At 54.0% G+C, this 20,031-nt stretch overlaps 1 protein-coding gene across 1 annotated transcript in view; it reads right to left on the bottom strand.

Moving 5' to 3' along the window:
- LOC149274945 (AT-rich interactive domain-containing protein 3A-like) overlaps positions 1-20,031 on the bottom strand; it is a 51,981-nt gene that overhangs the window by 18,159 nt on the left and 13,791 nt on the right. Inside the window, exon 3 of the mRNA XM_089505073.1 lies at positions 2,124-2,196. Within this exon, the coding sequence (XP_089361199.1) occupies positions 2,124-2,196 (73 nt within the window). The remainder of the gene's footprint in view (positions 1-2,123; positions 2,197-20,031) is intronic.

Below are 20,031 nucleotides of genomic sequence, written 5' to 3' on the forward strand. Positions count from 1 at the left end.
TACTGGGGTGTACTGGGCTGTACGGGGTGTACTGGGCTGTATGGGGTGTATTGGGGTGTACTGGGCTGTATTGGGGTGTACTGGGCTGTACTGGTATCCAGACGCTGGGTGTAGTAGGTTTCCCAGTCTGTCGGCCGTCAGATCTCCGGAGTGTCAATCACAGGGAAACGATACATTAACTAGAAACGGCCCCAGACAGAGCCGAGGGGCCGAGGTTGGTCCTCTTCACTTCCCATTCTGTTTCCTCTCTGTGGGGGATTAGAGGGGAGGAATAACCCACCGTGTCACTCAGAATCCACGTTTCCATCTTGAAAAGGAATTTGCTTTTCTTTAGATATCTCAGGGAATTTTCTATTTTCTGGGTCATTACATTTTTAGATCATATATATTTTTTTTTCTAATTTTATATTTAAATTTATATTTTATTTTATGTTTTTTTATATTATTTATATTTTATTTTATGTTTTTTTATATTATTTATATTTGTTTTATTTTTATGTTCTATATATTATTTATTTTCATATTATATAATACCGTATTTTAGATTATTTTATATATTTTTTTATTTTAGATTATAAAAGTACATACAGGTTAGGTGCCATGGTTCCTTTAAATCCTAACAGCCCATCGGAAGCTCTCGCTGTATCAGCCTCCCAGCAGAGGTGGTAGAGAGTATTAAACATGCACGGAACAGACATACGGCTCCTGAATCTAAGACGAGAGCAATGCGGAGATGGGGGGGGGGTGCGGAGATGGGGTTGTGGGGGTCTCCATCACAATTAAGTGACATGAGATACAGATTTAGGCAGAATTGTAAAAATGTGTAAATTACAGAAAAGATTCATTCCTTGTCTTTAATCAGATTATATCGGGTTTCGTCGGCCACTCACAGCACAAAGAAGTGTTCACTGCGCCCGCCATGTGCCCCAGACCCCGGGCAGGGGGGCTTCCGGAGGTCAATCAGCACCAGGTGTAGGGGGGGGGCGAAGGGGCCACTCCTTGTATAGAACATTAGAGATCTGCACCCACCGGGGGTTAAAGCAGCGGTGCACGGTATATATATATATATATATATATATATATATATATAAATAGGGGGGCGGGGGGGAGGGGTCAGACGAGGACATCACCCCACGCTGCACATCGCAATATCTCCGGGGGGGTAAGAGAGAGACGTTAAAATCCAGAAAGAGATAAAGGCAGGAGGGACCAGTTACCCAGCAGAGGTGGTAGAGGCTAATACAACCTGGGAGGATGCGCCTTGCAACAACAACTCTCCTCAAAGCAATTATTATACTCAGATCAGATGCTCACGAGCACCTTCCCTTACCCCGTACGGGGGTGATTATACCCCGAGGCACCTCCTCTCACGGCGCAGCGGCCCCCGCGTGGCCCGGCAATCTAACCTCTTGTTATAGTGAGTGACCCCGGACCCTGTATAAAGAGGCCCTGTTAAATGTCCGTGGCTGACCGTTGGACCGTGCGGAGCGTATCGGTGAGACGCACAAACAGTGTGTGTCGGGGGGGGGGTGATGACACACGGGGGGGGGGGGGGGTTGTGTTATTGGGACAGGTGTGTGGCCCCGATTGTGCACACAATACAACAACACTAACATCCGACTGCACATCCTGGTCCCCGGCGGCTTGTGCAAACAGCCCCGAGAGAAGGGCCGCGCACGCCCGCGATGACAGAACTGCCCCACGTCTCCCGCGTCCATCCAGCAAACGGCAGCCATTAACCCCCGCAGGGCACCAGCGGGCTTAACTGCCCCCCAAACCAAAGGAGGTTTCCAGTGCAGGCAGATACTGACAACCTGGCTCCTGTTAGGGCAAACCTGGCAAGGGCCACGAGGGTATCTCCCAGCCAGAGAGTCCTGTGTGGCCCCCCTGAGCAGGGGGAGCCCCCGGCCGAGACCCCCGTTATCCTGTGACTGGGATCTGATGTACAGCGGGGTAAGGGTTAAAAGCGCCGAATGCGATGGGTTAGAAAGGAATTCAATCTGTCGGCGGAATATAAACGATCTCCGAACGTTCTATTTCTTTACTGAGAGAGTGGTGAATGCGTGGAACGGCCTTCCGGCAGAGGTTAATCCAGGGAGGGGAACACTGTAGGAGACACTCACCCCTCTTCTGCATGAAGCTGAAGAGATCGTCCAGGAACTCCTTGCGTTTGGGGTCATCGTCGAGCTCGTAAAGCTGCGAAATAAAGGAGAAAAATGCAATTTACTTTTCAGGCAAAACATCTCAAAAAAAGGGGCAAAAAAGCGGCACCATCGAGAAAACAGAAATCTCTAATAAACGGAACTCTCGCATTTTTAGAATCACTAACCGCACTGATGATCCAACTACCCGCACAGGTGGTTTTATTAAAATGCCCATCACTCGGGGTTCCCACAACATGCTGATGAATTCATCTTTTTTTTTGGTAAAAGTACAAAAATAAAGGGTTTTATTAACAGAGAGAATGATGATGAATAATGAGGCTCTAGAACTGATATAAACAGCAGGGAGGAGGTTGGCGGAGGGCGCGGGGTGTAAGCGGCAGGGAGGCGGTTGGCGGAGGGCGCGGGGTGTAAGCGGCAGGGAGGTTGGCGGAGGGTGCGGGGTGTAAGCGGCAGGGAGGTTGGCGGAGGGCGCGGGGTGTAAGCGGCAGGGAGGTTGGCGGAGGGTGCGGGGTGTAAGCGGCAGGGAGGCGGTTGGCGGAGGGCGCGGGGTGTAAGCGGCAGGGAGGTTGGCGGAGGGCGCGGGGTGTAAGCGGCAGGGAGGCGGTTGGCGGAGGGCGCGGGGTGTAAGCGGCAGGGAGGCGGAGGGCGGAGGGCGCGGGGTGTAAGCGGCAGGGAGGCGGTTGGCGGAGGGCGTGGGGTGTAAGCGGCAGGGAGGTTGGCGGAGGGCGCGGGGTGTAAGCGGCAGGGAAGCGGTTGGCGGAGGGCGCGGGGTGTAAGCGGCAGGGAGGTTGGCGGAGGGCGCGGGGTGTAAGCGGCAGGGAAGCGGTTGGCGGAGGGCGCGGGGTGTAAGCGGCAGGGAGGTTGGCGGAGGGCGCGGGGTGTAAGCGGCAGGGAAGCGGTTGGCGGAGGGCGCGGGTGTGTAAGCGGCAGGGAGGTTGGCGGAGGGCGCGGGGTGTAAGCGGCAGGGAAGCGGTTGGCGGAGGGCGCGGGGTGTAAGCGGCAGGGAGGTTGGCGGAGGGCGCGGGGTGTAAGCGGCAGGGAGGTTGGCGGAGGGCGCGGGGTGTAAGCGGCAGGGAAGTGGTTGGCGGAGGGCGCGGGGTGTAAGCGGCAGGGAGGTTGGCGGAGGGCGCGGGGTGTAAGCGGCAGGGAGGTTGGCGGAGGGCGCGGGGTGTAAGCGGCAGGGAGGTTGGCGGAGGGCGCGGGGTGTAAGCGGCAGGGAGGTTGGCGGAGGGCGCGGGGTGTAAGCGGCAGGGAGGTTGGCGGAGGGCGCGGGGTGTAAGCGGCAGGGAAGTGGTTGGCGGAGGGCGCGGGGTGTAAGCGGCAGGGAGGCGGTTGGCGGAGGGCGCGGGGTGTAAGCGGCAGGGAGGTTGGCGGAGGGTGCGGGGTGTAAGCGGCAGGGAGGTTGGCGGAGGGCGCGGGGTGTAAGCGGCAGGGAGGTTGGCGGAGGGCGCGGGGTGTAAGCGGCAGGGAGGTTGGCGGAGGGTGCGGGGTGTAAGCGGCAGGGAGGCGGTTGGCGGAGGGCGTGGGGTGTAAGCGGCAGGGAGGTTGGCGGAGGGCGCGGGGTGTAAGCGGCAGGGAAGTGGTTGGCGGAGGGCGCGGGGTGTAAGCGGCAGGGAGGTTGGCGGAGGGCGCGGGGTGTAAGCGGCAGGGAAGTGGTTGGCGGAGGGCGCGGGGTGTAAGCGGCAGGGAAGTGGTTGGCGGAGGGCGCGGGGTGTAAGCGGCAGGGAGGCGGTTGGCGGAGGGTGCGGGGTGTAAGCGGCAGGGAGGTTGGCGGAGGGTGCGGGGTGTAAGCGGCAGGGAGGTTGGCGGAGGGTGCGGGGTGTAAGCGGCAGGGAAGCGGTTGGCGGAGGGCGCGGGGTGTAAGCGGCAGGGAGGTTGGCGGAGGGCGCGGGGTGTAAGCGGCAGGGAGGCGGTTGGCGGAGGGCGCGGGGTGTAAGCGGCAGGGAGGTTGGCGGAGGGCGCGGGGTGTAAGCGGCAGGGAGGTTGGCGGAGGGCGCGGGGTGTAAGCGGCAGGGAGGTTGGCGGAGGGCGCGGGGTGTAAGCGGCAGGGAGGTTGGCGGAGGGCGCGGGGTGTAAGCGGCAGGGAGGCGGTTGGCGGAGGGCGCGGGGTGTAAGCGGCAGGGAGGTTGGCGGAGGGTGCGCCGCAGTAATTATCAGGCCGCAGACGGTAACGATGTTATGAAACACGGAGCGGAACAATAATTTCTGGGTCAAGAGGCCCTTCGATCGCCACGACAACCGAGACGCCGAGATCAATGGATTCAGAGGAAGCCGAGGTGCGAAAAGGGGGGGGGCAACACCACATTAACCCTTCAGAGCCGGCTGCATTCTGACTCCGTTCCTCCATAGACTTTCATTAGTCAGAGAGTCTGCCTAGGTGATTAAGACTGAGTCATTCTATTGCCCCCCCAGGCAGTATGATAAGGAGTCGGGGGGTTTAGTAGATTGGGGTCAGATAACAGAGCGAGAATCATACAAACGGCTGATCTGCAGCTGCCTGAAAACTTTATATTATGGGGCAAAAACCACAACTGGGGTAAAAGAGAGAAAAGGTATATTTTTGCTGCGAGGAATGAGATAATTTGGGGAGATTAACGCAGATTGGGGGGGGGGGGCATTAAAATGATGATTTGATGACCCCGCTGTTATAATGCAGGGTATCTGGCGGGTATGAAGTGCAAGCTCCCGGGGGCAGATCACGGATAACGCTTCATATATGTGACACCTGTCACCGGCTGGGGGGGGGGATTAACCCGTTCAGCGCCGGGGCTCCCGCCGACGTCCAATTAGATCAGAAAATCGAAGGTTTCTCTCGGCAAACGTTTCATAAAACACTCGGCGGGAGAAATCCGATGCAGCGAAGCGATCATTACGGCGATCAGATATTTATTCCGCTCTCTTACCCCACCGCAGGGGAGGACCGGGGGAAGCGTCAGCTCTGCGGAACACGGGGGGGAGGGGGGTCAAACTTTATAGGGGAAAATTGATGAATTATGTAATGTTCTCAGCAGGAAGGATCAGTAACCCCTTCAGTGCCGGATCTCAGCTGTATTGTGTTTATTCCATTTTGCAACAATGTAACAAGTTAATAACTATTGTTATTATAAAGTTTTACTTTACTGAGAGGGTAGTAGATTAGTGGAACAGCCTCCCAGCAGAAGTGGTAGAGGGTAATACAGTGAGGGGATTAAACATGCATGGGATAGACATATGAGACCAACGACTGATTAAGGTTTGAGTCGTTAGAGCAGGAGTAATGGGGGCCGGATGGGGCCGATCTGCCGGCGGGTGGGATGTATAGCGGAGGAGAACGCGTTGAAGCCTCCTCTGCCGTGAAACGGTTAAAGCTGAGGCCGTCTTCCTGCTTTGAATGCAGGCAAATTGCCCCAACATCCAGAACCAGAGAAAAGCCCCCCCCCCCCCCCCCCCCCCGCCGGGCGCCCCGGGATTTGCAAATCAAATCTTATCGTCCAAGAGAAAGAAGCTGCGTAACAGGAATGCCTGTGGAGTCACGGGGGAGTCGGCACCAGGGCACCTGCCACTGATTTCATATTCAAATAAGGTGGGGGGGCATCGCACGATCCCGCCGTGATCTCAGAGACTCGTTATTACGGGATCATCCAGTGATCGGGGTGAACGCGGCAGATTCTCGGGGCTTTTACCCCAATCTCAGCATCTGCCTATCCGAGCGCCCCGATTGGGGCTTTTCTCCCTGCTTTATCACAGCTGGAATCCCTGCTTGAATACAGGTGACTCCATTTGGAATCTCTCTACCTCCTGACCAGCAATACTGCCCCTGCCGGCCCGAGGGGCCAAACGCAGCCTGTCTCAGGGCTGACGCTAATATATAATAAGACTAAGCAGCTGCTTTGGCCCCGGGGGGCCCTTATTGGAAGACGCGGCACAAATCCCTTAGAAGTAACGCTTATTCTTTGGAACAGGCGGGGCCCTTGGATATCTTCAGGGCCCCTAAAGACATAGAGCTGCCCTTTCTGGTCCATATATTATTGAGTCTATGTCTCCGCAGTGCGGCAGCTCCATGTATTTAGCACTCCTGTAAAACCCCCATTAGATCCAGGCTGGGGGAGGGGGGTTTATGATGCCCAGACAGGGCAGTCTCTCCAGCCCCAGCCCCCCATTTATAGCCCTCTTTGGGGGATAAAACAGGGTATTTACAGCCGGTCCTGTCAGTGTTGGGACAGCTGTTAAAATTCCTTCCTGATACCCCCTCCCCTCCCCCACCACTGGGATTCTCATACTGGGATCCATTAAACTGATGATGGCAGGGAGCAGGCTTATTCCTCCCCGAGGTGCCACCGGCTTAATATTCTGGGGTGTTCCCTCTGCGCCCCAACGTCCTGTAAAATGCTGTCAATGACCGCTGAACGGAGGCTCAGTAGTCGGGGGAGGCCACTGTTGTATTAGCCGCCGACAGCTTCATCAATTGAGTCTGGACCATCTCTCCTGGGAGGATAGCTCACGTGTGGACTAACTCTCCCACCCAAAACTTTACACATTTTAAAAGCTTTACAGGTAAAATGCTGCACGCTGTACACCTCACCTCCTGTAAGGAAACAGGAAGTGCTCATCTGAGCACGTGCAACAAAGAACTGCTTCCCCCGTGATGCTGAAAAACGCTTTCTTATTTATTACATAGAAAGCAGTTATTCTGTAAATACCGGGGCGGAAAACCATTAGAGGTTTCTGCAGCAGACTTCAAAACTGCCCTGTATGGTCCTACCCAACCCAGCAGTAATTACCCTGCAGTGAAGGGGTTAAAGACTTCATTATATATTAAACATATTAAAAGGCCGCGCCGGCACGTATGTTCAGGAAATGACACGACATTAATTATTCACGGGGAGAGGAGAGCATCACGTGGAGGGAGCTTCGCGGTCTCGTGGGGCAGGGAGAGCGAGGGGGGTTACAGGAAGGGGGTAAATTAGAGGATGGGGCATGTGAGAGGGTAGAAGCAGAGAACAGGTGAGGAGGAAATATAGTTCTGGTAATTCCCGCTTTGGGTCTCACCCCTTAATCTAACCCCACACTCGCCCGTCTGCCCCTTCTCCCCACACTCGCCCATCTGCCCCTTCACACCACCCTAACCCCACACTCGCCCGTCTGCCCCTTCTCCCCACACTCGCCCGTCTGCCCCTTCTCCCCACACTCGCCCGTCTGCCCCTTCTCCCCACACTCGCCCGTCTGCCCCTTCACACCACCCTAACCCCACACTCACCCCTCTGCCCCTTCTCCCCACCCTAACCCCACACTCGCCCGTCTGCCCCTTCTCCCCACACTCGCCCGTCTGCCCCTTCTCCCCACACTCGCCCGTCTGCCCCTTCTCCCCACACTCGCCCGTCTGCCCCTTCTCCCCACACTCGCCCGTCTTCCCCTTCACACCACCCTAACCCCACCCTCGCCCCTCTGCCCCTTCTCCCCACCCTAACCCCACACTCGCCCGTCTGCCCCTTCTCCCCACCCTAACCCCACACTCGCCCATCTGCCCCTTCTCATCACCCTAACCCACCTGCCCCTTTCCCTGCCTCCAAGTCAAGTGATGCCCCAGCAGGAGTCACTGGCAGACTCCCAGAACCCTCCAGCAGATCAGCCCCACTGTATTAGCCTCTACCTCTTCTGCTGGGAGGCTGTTCCATACATCTACCAACTTCTTAGTAATGTAAAAGTGCACGCTGGGAAATGGGGTGAAAACAGCAAAACCCGCTAATTTCATTTCATTACAAGGACCAGCCCGTGTCCCACATCTCAGCAGCCTGCAAAGCCTGACCCCCCCCTGAAGCTGTAAGGGTTAAGCCGGCTGTGTGGGTGCCGGGGTGGCAGGGCGGCTGTGCCGGGTAGTAGTAGTAGTGTGTGTGTGTGGCAGGTTATGTAACAACGAGGCAGCGCATGCAGCTTGCGGAGTCGCATTGTCCCCGGCGTGAACCTTGGACGAGCTCCAGGCCCGGCGTGTGCGAGGGATTCCCCCTCCTGTGCAATCTCATGGCGGAGATCCAGCCGACGGGAAAGTGACGAGTGCGTGCGCGGCATCGCCACCAAGCCGCCGCCGCTGCCTGCCAACTCTGCAGAGTCTTACTCAATGTGCCAGAGCAATCCGGGGAAGACTCAGAATGTGCAAAGAATTACACTGCATTATTCCCGCGCACGCTCATCACTAACTCACTGCATAATTCCCGCGCACACTCATCGCTAACTCACTGCATAATTCCCGCACACGCTCATCACTAACTCACTGCATAATTCCCGCGCACACTCATCGCTAACTCACTGCATAATTCCAGCGCACACTCATCGCTAACTCACTGCATAATTCCCGCGCACACTCATCGCTAACTCACTGCATAATTCCCGCGCACGCTCATCACTAACTCACTGCATAATTCCAGCGCACACTCATCGTTAACTCACTGTGAATTCCTGCGCACACTCATCGCTAACTCACTGCATAATTCCCGCGCACACTCATCGCTAACTCACTGCATAATTCCCGCGCACGCTCATCACTAACTCACTGCATAATTCCCGCGCACGCTTATCACTAACTCACTGCATAATTCCCGCGCACACTCATCGCTAACTCACTGCATAATTCCAGCGCACACTCATCGCTAACTCACTGCATAATTCCAGCGCACACTCATCGCTAACTCACTGCATAATTCCAGCGCACACTCATCGCTAACTCACTGCATAATTCCCGCGCACGCTCATCACTAACTCACTGCATAATTCCCGCGCACGCTCATCACTAACTCACTGCATAATTCCAGCGCACACTCATCGCTAACTCACTGCATAATTCCAGCGCACACTCATCGCTAACTCACTGCATAATTCCCGCGCACGCTCATCACTAACTCACTGCATAATTCCCGCACACACTCATCGCTAACTCACTGCATAATTCCCGCGCACACTCATATCTAACTCACTGCATAATTCCAGCGCACACTCATCGCTAACTCACTGCATAATTCCAGCGCACACTCATCGCTAACTCACTGCATTATTCCAGCGCACACTCATCGCTAACTCACTGCATAATTCCCGCGCACACTCATATCTAACTCACTGCATAATTCCAGCGCACGCTCATCACTAACTCACTGCATAATTCCCGCGCACACTCATCGCTAACTCACTGCATAATTCCCGCGCACACTCATATCTAACTCACTGCATAATTCCAGCGCACACTCATCGCTAACTCACTGCATAATTCCAGCGCACACTCATCGCTAACTCACTGCATAATTCCCGCGCACGCTCATCACTAACTCACTGCATAATTCCCGCGCACACTCATCGCTAACTCACTGCATAATTCCCGCGCACACTCATATCTAACTCACTGCATAATTCCAGCGCACACTCATCGCTAACTCACTGCATAATTCCAGCGCACACTCATCGCTAACTCACTGCATTATTCCAGCGCACACTCATCGCTAACTCACTGCATAATTCCCGCGCACACTCATATCTAACTCACTGCATAATTCCAGCGCACGCTCATCACTAACTCACTGCATAATTCCCGCGCACACTCATCGCTAACTCACTGCATAATTCCAGCGCACACTCATCGCTAACTCACTGCATAATTCCAGCGCACACTCATCGCTAACTCACTGCATAATTCCCGCGCACGCTCATCACTAACTCACTGCATAATTCCCGCGCACACTCATCGCTAACTCACTGCATAATTCCCGCGCACACTCATATCTAACTCACTGCATAATTCCAGCGCACACTCATCGCTAACTCACTGCATAATTCCAGCGCACACTCATCGCTAACTCACTGCATAATTCCCGCGCACACTCATCACTAACTCACTGCATAATTCCAGCGCACACTCATCGCTAACTCACTGCATAATTCCCGCGCACACTCATCACTAACTCACTGCATAATTCCAGCGCACACTCATCGCTAACTCACTGCATAATTCCCGCGCACGCTCATCACTAACTCACTGCATAATTCCCGCGCACACTCATCGCTAACTCACTGCATAATTCCCGCGCACACTCATATCTAACTCACTGCATAATTCCAGCGCACACTCATCGCTAACTCACTGCATAATTCCAGCGCACACTCATCGCTAACTCACTGCATTATTCCAGCGCACACTCATCGCTAACTCACTGCATAATTCCCGCGCACACTCATATCTAACTCACTGCATAATTCCAGCGCACGCTCATCACTAACTCACTGCATAATTCCCGCGCACACTCATCGCTAACTCACTGCATAATTCCAGCGCACACTCATCGCTAACTCACTGCATAATTCCAGCGCACACTCATCGCTAACTCACTGCATAATTCCCGCGCACGCTCATCACTAACTCACTGCATAATTCCCGCGCACACTCATCGCTAACTCACTGCATAATTCCCGCGCACACTCATATCTAACTCACTGCATAATTCCAGCGCACACTCATCGCTAACTCACTGCATAATTCCAGCGCACACTCATCGCTAACTCACTGCATAATTCCCGCGCACACTCATCACTAACTCACTGCATAATTCCAGCGCACACTCATCGCTAACTCACTGCATAATTCCCGCGCACACTCATCGCTAACTCACTGCATAATTCCCGCGCACACTCATCACTAACTCACTGCATAATTCCCGCGCACACTCATATCTAACTCACTGCATAATTCCAGCGCACGCTCATCACTAACTCACTGCATAATTCCCGCGCACACTCATCGCTAACTCACTGCATAATTCCCGCGCACACTCATATCTAACTCACTGCATAATTCCAGCGCACACTCATCGCTAACTCACTGCATAATTCCAGCGCACACTCATCGCTAACTCACTGCATAATTCCCGCGCACACTCATCACTAACTCACTGCATAATTCCAGCGCACACTCATCGCTAACTCACTGCATAATTCCCGCGCACACTCATCGCTAACTCACTGCATAATTCCCGCGCACACTCATCACTAACTCACTGCATAATTCCAGCGCACACTCATCGCTAACTCACTGCATAATTCCAGCGCACACTCATCGCTAACTCACTGCATAATTCCCGCGCACACTCATCACTAACTCACTGCATAATTCCAGCGCACACTCATCGCTAACTCACTGCATAATTCCCGCGCACACTCATCGCTAACTCACTGCATAATTCCCGCGCACACTCATCACTAACTCACTGCATAATTCCAGCGCACACTCATCGCTAACTCACTGCATAATTCCAGCGCACACTCATCGCTAACTCACTGCATAATTCCCGCGCACACTCATCACTAACTCACTGCATAATTCCCGCGCACACTCATCGCTAACTCACTGCATAATTCCCGCGCACACTCATATCTAACTCACTGCATAATTCCAGCGCACACTCATCGCTAACTCACTGCATAATTCCAGCGCACACTCATCGCTAACTCACTGCATTATTCCAGCGCACACTCATCGCTAACTCACTGCATAATTCCCGCGCACACTCATATCTAACTCACTGCATAATTCCAGCGCACGCTCATCACTAACTCACTGCATAATTCCCGCGCACACTCATCGCTAACTCACTGCATAATTCCCGCGCACACTCATATCTAACTCACTGCATAATTCCAGCGCACACTCATCGCTAACTCACTGCATAATTCCAGCGCACACTCATCGCTAACTCACTGCATAATTCCCGCGCACGCTCATCACTAACTCACTGCATAATTCCCGCGCACACTCATCGCTAACTCACTGCATAATTCCCGCGCACACTCATATCTAACTCACTGCATAATTCCAGCGCACACTCATCGCTAACTCACTGCATAATTCCAGCGCACACTCATCGCTAACTCACTGCATTATTCCAGCGCACACTCATCGCTAACTCACTGCATAATTCCCGCGCACACTCATATCTAACTCACTGCATAATTCCAGCGCACGCTCATCACTAACTCACTGCATAATTCCCGCGCACACTCATCGCTAACTCACTGCATAATTCCAGCGCACACTCATCGCTAACTCACTGCATAATTCCAGCGCACACTCATCGCTAACTCACTGCATAATTCCCGCGCACGCTCATCACTAACTCACTGCATAATTCCCGCGCACACTCATCGCTAACTCACTGCATAATTCCCGCGCACACTCATATCTAACTCACTGCATAATTCCAGCGCACACTCATCGCTAACTCACTGCATAATTCCAGCGCACACTCATCGCTAACTCACTGCATAATTCCCGCGCACACTCATCACTAACTCACTGCATAATTCCAGCGCACACTCATCGCTAACTCACTGCATAATTCCCGCGCACACTCATCGCTAACTCACTGCATAATTCCCGCGCACACTCATCACTAACTCACTGCATAATTCCAGCGCACACTCATCGCTAACTCACTGCATAATTCCCGCGCACACTCATATCTAACTCACTGCATAATTCCCGCGCACACTCATATCTAACTCACTGCATAATTCCAGCGCACGCTCATCACTAACTCACTGCATAATTCCCGCGCACGCTCATCACTAACTCACTGCATAATTCCAGCGCACACTCATCGCTAACTCACTGCATAATTCCAGCGCACACTCATCGCTAACTCACTGCATAATTCCCGCGCACGCTCATCACTAACTCACTGCATAATTCCCGCGCACACTCATCGCTAACTCACTGCATAATTCCCGCGCACACTCATATCTAACTCACTGCATAATTCCAGCGCACACTCATCGCTAACTCACTGCATAATTCCAGCGCACACTCATCGCTAACTCACTGCATAATTCCCGCGCACACTCATATCTAACTCACTGCATAATTCCAGCGCACACTCATCGCTAACTCACTGCATAATTCCAGCGCACACTCATCGCTAACTCACTGCATTATTCCAGCGCACACTCATCGCTAACTCACTGCATAATTCCCGCGCACACTCATATCTAACTCACTGCATAATTCCAGCGCACGCTCATCACTAACTCACTGCATAATTCCCGCGCACACTCATCGCTAACTCACTGCATAATTCCCGCGCACACTCATATCTAACTCACTGCATAATTCCAGCGCACACTCATCGCTAACTCACTGCATAATTCCAGCGCACACTCATCGCTAACTCACTGCATAATTCCCGCGCACGCTCATCACTAACTCACTGCATAATTCCCGCGCACACTCATCGCTAACTCACTGCATAATTCCCGCGCACACTCATATCTAACTCACTGCATAATTCCAGCGCACACTCATCGCTAACTCACTGCATAATTCCAGCGCACACTCATCGCTAACTCACTGCATTATTCCAGCGCACACTCATCGCTAACTCACTGCATAATTCCCGCGCACACTCATATCTAACTCACTGCATAATTCCAGCGCACGCTCATCACTAACTCACTGCATAATTCCCGCGCACACTCATCGCTAACTCACTGCATAATTCCAGCGCACACTCATCGCTAACTCACTGCATAATTCCAGCGCACACTCATCGCTAACTCACTGCATAATTCCCGCGCACGCTCATCACTAACTCACTGCATAATTCCCGCGCACACTCATCGCTAACTCACTGCATAATTCCCGCGCACACTCATATCTAACTCACTGCATAATTCCAGCGCACACTCATCGCTAACTCACTGCATAATTCCAGCGCACACTCATCGCTAACTCACTGCATAATTCCCGCGCACACTCATCACTAACTCACTGCATAATTCCAGCGCACACTCATCGCTAACTCACTGCATAATTCCCGCGCACACTCATCACTAACTCACTGCATAATTCCAGCGCACACTCATCGCTAACTCACTGCATAATTCCCGCGCACGCTCATCACTAACTCACTGCATAATTCCCGCGCACACTCATCGCTAACTCACTGCATAATTCCCGCGCACACTCATATCTAACTCACTGCATAATTCCAGCGCACACTCATCGCTAACTCACTGCATAATTCCAGCGCACACTCATCGCTAACTCACTGCATTATTCCAGCGCACACTCATCGCTAACTCACTGCATAATTCCCGCGCACACTCATATCTAACTCACTGCATAATTCCAGCGCACGCTCATCACTAACTCACTGCATAATTCCCGCGCACACTCATCGCTAACTCACTGCATAATTCCAGCGCACACTCATCGCTAACTCACTGCATAATTCCAGCGCACACTCATCGCTAACTCACTGCATAATTCCCGCGCACGCTCATCACTAACTCACTGCATAATTCCAGCGCACACTCATCGCTAACTCACTGCATAATTCCAGCGCACACTCATCGCTAACTCACTGCATAATTCCCGCGCACACTCATCACTAACTCACTGCATAATTCCAGCGCACACTCATCGCTAACTCACTGCATAATTCCCGCGCACACTCATCGCTAACTCACTGCATAATTCCCGCGCACACTCATCACTAACTCACTGCATAATTCCCGCGCACACTCATATCTAACTCACTGCATAATTCCAGCGCACGCTCATCACTAACTCACTGCATAATTCCCGCGCACACTCATCGCTAACTCACTGCATAATTCCCGCGCACACTCATATCTAACTCACTGCATAATTCCAGCGCACACTCATCGCTAACTCACTGCATAATTCCAGCGCACACTCATCGCTAACTCACTGCATAATTCCCGCGCACACTCATCACTAACTCACTGCATAATTCCAGCGCACACTCATCGCTAACTCACTGCATAATTCCCGCGCACACTCATCGCTAACTCACTGCATAATTCCCGCGCACACTCATCACTAACTCACTGCATAATTCCAGCGCACACTCATCGCTAACTCACTGCATAATTCCAGCGCACACTCATCGCTAACTCACTGCATAATTCCCGCGCACACTCATCACTAACTCACTGCATAATTCCAGCGCACACTCATCGCTAACTCACTGCATAATTCCCGCGCACACTCATCGCTAACTCACTGCATAATTCCCGCGCACACTCATCACTAACTCACTGCATAATTCCAGCGCACACTCATCGCTGACTCACTGCATAATTCCAGCGCACACTCATCGCTAACTCACTGCATAATTCCCGCGCACACTCATCACTAACTCACTGCATAATTCCCGCGCACACTCATCGCTAACTCACTGCATAATTCCCGCGCACACTCATCGCTAACTCACTGCATAATTCCAGCGCACACTCATCGCTAACTCACTGCATAATTCCAGCGCACACTCATCGCTAACTCACTGCATAATTCCTGCGCACACTCATCACTAACTCACTGCATAATTCCCGGCGCACGCTCATCACTAACTCACTGCATAATTCCCGCGCACACTCATCGCTAACTCACTGCATAATTCCCGCGCACACTCATCGCTAACTCACTGCATAATTCCAGCGCACACTCATCGCTAACTCACTGCATAATTCCAGCGCACACTCATCGCTAACTCACTGCATAATTCCCGCGCACACTCATCACTAACTCACTGCATAATTCCCGCGCATGCATGTAACACACACCAGGTTCCCAGAACACGGAGCTGTCGGCAGAACTGTCTGCGGTGACCTCACCAGCTGTGAAATCTGAAATAAATCACTAAACAAACTTGCACTTTTTGGCCAAGCGCTGCGGAAACGTTTACACGCGATATCCCGGGACTATCACGCTGCAAGCTGCCGGCCGGCTGCCCCCCCGTCTGCAGATATTCTGCCCCCCCCTGTCTGCGGATATTCTGCCCCCCCCTGTCTGCGGATATTCTGCCCCCCCCCGTCTGCGGATATTCTGCCCCCCCCGTCTGCGGATATTCTGCCCCCCCCCGTCTGCAGATATTCTGCCCCCCCCGTCTGCGGATATTCTGCCCCCCCCTGTCTGCGGATATTCTGCCCCCCCCCGTCTGCGGATATTTCTCCCTGCTGCCCCGGAGAGGGATGACGAGGCAGAATGTTTTGACAGAGGATCTGAAGCGTGCGGAGTCTGCAGAGCCGTTGCTGTCTGCGGGGTTTCCGGGGCAGGGAGCCGGCGAGCGCGCGACATTCGGCAGGAGCCCGTACACCGCAAGGGGCAATAACTTCGGGGCAAACGATCGGAGGGGCTTACACTGAACTCAGAAGCTCCTCCGCCCCCTGTTTAATGCCGCGCTCCTCTGTTCTCCCCCATTTAATGCCGCGCTCCTCCGCTCTCCTTCCATTTATTGCCGCGTTCCACCGCTCTCCCCATTTAATGCCGCGCTCCTCCGCTCTCCCCCGTTTAATGCTGCGCTCCTCCGCTCTCCCCTGTTTAATGCCGCGCTCCTCCGCTCTCCCCGTTTAATGCCGTGCTCCTCCTCTCTCCCCGTTTAATACCGCACTCCGCCACTCTCCCCGTTTAATTCCGCACTCCTCCGCTCTCCCCGTTTAATCCCGCGCTCCTCCGCTCTCCCCGTTTAATTCCGCGCTCCTCCGCTCTCCCCGTTTAATCCCGCGCTCCTCCGCTCTCCCCGTTTAATCCCGCGCTCCTCCGCTCTCCCCGTTTTCTCCTCCAAGAAACGCGTCGGCGATTCACGCATAAATCACAGCGATTGGTCGGATATTATTACAGACATCGAAAAACTTCTTTACAAAAGAAAACTTTTGGGGCGGCCCCCATCCAGCATTTAAAGGGTTAACACACACATTTAAAAGGGGCAATAAATGCGGGAGGGCGAGTGCAGAGATTATTCACTAAACCTCCCCGGAAATGGAATTTAAGCAACAAAGATCCCAACCCCCCCCCCCCCCCCGCCGAGAGAAATGAGAGAGAACGGGTGTTTGATTTGGAGGGAGTCTTGCAATTGCCCCTTTAGCCCCCAGGGGCAGAGAGCGCGGCTTCCGGGAAGCCCTTCCCTGTGATGTATGTGAGAGCCCCCCGGGGGCATCGGGGCGACACCGGCTGAGTCACGGCAGCACCATCTGCTCTCCCCGCCGCGCTTCCTCTTATTACCCCCCTGATATCACCTGCAAACATTTACAGGGGCAAGACCGGGCGGCGCAGGTGCAATTACCGTCCCGTCACATTCTACCCTTTGTTAAGCACAACAGACCCCCCCCAGGGCAAAAGAGCCACCCTGTGTGTGCAGGACTCATCAAAAGAAACCCCTTGGGGAGGCAGCTACTGAGCCCACCGGGTCACTTCGCTACAAGTCACCTCACAGGGGCATCATGGGGGGGGGGGCTCATTGTACTGCGCTGCAGAATATGATAGCGATACATCCACCAATAAATAATAATTCCTCCCCGTTTCTCCTGCTGTAACGACTCAAACCTTAATCAGTCGTTGGTCTCGTCTTAGATTCAGGAGCCGTATGTCTATCCCATGCATGTTTAATACCCTCGCTGTATTTCCCTCTACCACCTCTGCTGGGAGGCTGTTCCACTTATCTACCACCCTCTCAGTAAAGTACAATTTCCTTCCATCCCATCTCAGCCTCCAGTCCTCCAATTATTATTCCAGGTATTTAAATGTCAGGATTACCCTTCGGAGTATCAGATATTTTGTATCTCCTGCTGGAAATGAACGGGTTAATTGATGCCCCCCCCACATTTAAAGTACATGAAGCAACAAGAAATGCAGAGAATTATAAAGTTTATGGGAGATGTTTATCGGTCAGACATTCCTGGAAGGATCAATTAGTCCTCCCCAGTGTCCTGAGCAAGAAACAACAAGAGACCCCCCATCACAACCCCCCCCCCCGAGTGGAGCGCCCAGGAATTCGGAAAAAGGGAATCATCCGCTTCATGCGTCTGAGTGTTCGATGGATCCGGGGTACGCTGCGTTACGGGGGCCGAACGGGTGAAAGGCCCTTTAGGTAAGAGCCCCGGGGCCACACGCTTACCAAAAGGGTCTTTGAACGTTTCCCCTCGGGGTCATCTCCCTGTCACCCTCCCCGTTACCCCGTCACTTCACTGTTACCCCGTCACCTCCCTGTCACCCTCCCCGTTACCTCCCTGTCACCCTCCCCGTTACCCCGTCACTTCACTGTTACCCCATCATCTCCCTGTCACCCTCCCCGTTACCCTGTCACTTCACTGTTACCCCGTCACCTCCCTGTCACCCTCCCCGTTACCCAGTCACTTCACTGTTACCCCGTCACCTCCCTGTCACCCTCCCCGTTACCCCGTCACTTCACTGTTACCCCGTCATCTCCCTGTCACCCTCCCCGTTACCCCGTCACTTCACTGTTACCCCGTCACCTCCCTGTCACCCTCCCCGTTACCCAGTCACTTCACTGTTACCCCGTCACCTCCCTGTCACCCTCCCCGTTACCTCCCTGTCACCCTCCCCGTTACCCCGTCACTTCACTGTTACCCCGTCATCTCCCTGTCACCCTCCCCGTTACCCCGTCACTTCACTGTTACCCCGTTACCTCCCTGTCACCCTCCCCGTTACCCCGTCACTTCACTGTTACCCCGTCATCTCCCTGTCACCCTCCCCGTTACCCCGTCACTTCACTGTTACCCTGTCACCTCCCTGTCACCCTCCCCGTTACCCAGTCACTTCACTGTTACCCCGTCACCTCCCTGTCACCCTCCCCGTTACCCCGTCACTTCACTGTTACCCCGTCATCTCCCTGTCACCCTCCCCGTTACCCCGTCACTTCACTGTTACCCCGTCACCTCCCTGTCACCCTCCCCGTTACCTCCCTGTCACCCTCCCCGTTACCCCGTCACTTCACTGTTACCCCGTCATCTCCCTGTCACCCTCCCCGTTACCCCCGTCACTTCACTGTTACCCCGTCACCTCCCTGTCACCCTCCCCGTTACCCCGTCACTTCACTGTTACCCCGTCATCTCCCTGTCACCCTCCCCGTTACCCCGTCACTTCACTGTTACCCCGTCACCTCCCTGTCACCCTCCCCGTTACCCAGTCACTTCACTGTTACCCCGTCATCTCCCTGTCACCCTCCCCGTTACCTCCCTGTCACCCTCCCCGTTACCCCGTCACTTCACTGTTACCCCGTCATCTCCCTGTCACCCTCCCCGTTACCCCGTCACTTCACTGTTACCCCCGTTACCTCCCTGTCACCCTCCCCGTTACCCCGTCACTTCACTGTTACCCCGTCATCTCCCTGTCACCCTCCCCGTTACCCCGTCACTTCACTGTTACCCTGTCACCCTCCCCGTTACCCAGTCACTTCACTGTTACCCCGTCACCTCCCTGTCACCCTCCCCGTTACCCCGTCACTTCACTGTTACCCCGTCATCTCCCTGTCACCCTCCCCGTTACCCCGTCACTTCACTGTTACCCCGTCACCTCCCTGTCACCCTCCCCGTTACCTCCCTGTCACCCTCCCCGTTACCCCGTCACTTCACTGTTACCCCGTCATCTCCCTGTCACCCTCCCCGTTACCCCGTCACTTCACTGTTACCCCGTCATCTCCCTGTCACCCTCCCCGTTACTTCACTGTTACCCCGTCATCTCCCTGTCACCCTCCCCGTTACCCCGTCACTTCACTGTTACCCTGTCACCTCCCTGTCACCCTCCCCGTTACCCAGTCACTTCACTGTTACCCCGTCACCTCCCTGTCACCCTCCCCGTTACCCCGTCACTTCACTGTTACCCCCGTCATCTCCCTGTCACCCTCCCCGTTACCCCGTCACTTCACTGTTACCCCCGTCACCTCCCTGTCACCCTCCCCGTTACCTCCCTGTCACCCTCCCCGTTACCCCGTCACTTCACTGTTACCCCATCATCTCCCTGTCACCCTCCCCGTTACCCCGTCACTTCACTGTTACCCCGTCATCTCCCTGTCACCCTCCCCGTTACCCCGTCACT

Source organism: Sceloporus occidentalis, unplaced genomic scaffold, assembly GCF_023333645.1.
Source record: "Sceloporus occidentalis isolate IW3139 unplaced genomic scaffold, rSceOcc1.0.p SCAF_308, whole genome shotgun sequence".
NCBI lineage: Eukaryota > Metazoa > Chordata > Lepidosauria > Squamata > Phrynosomatidae > Sceloporus > Sceloporus occidentalis.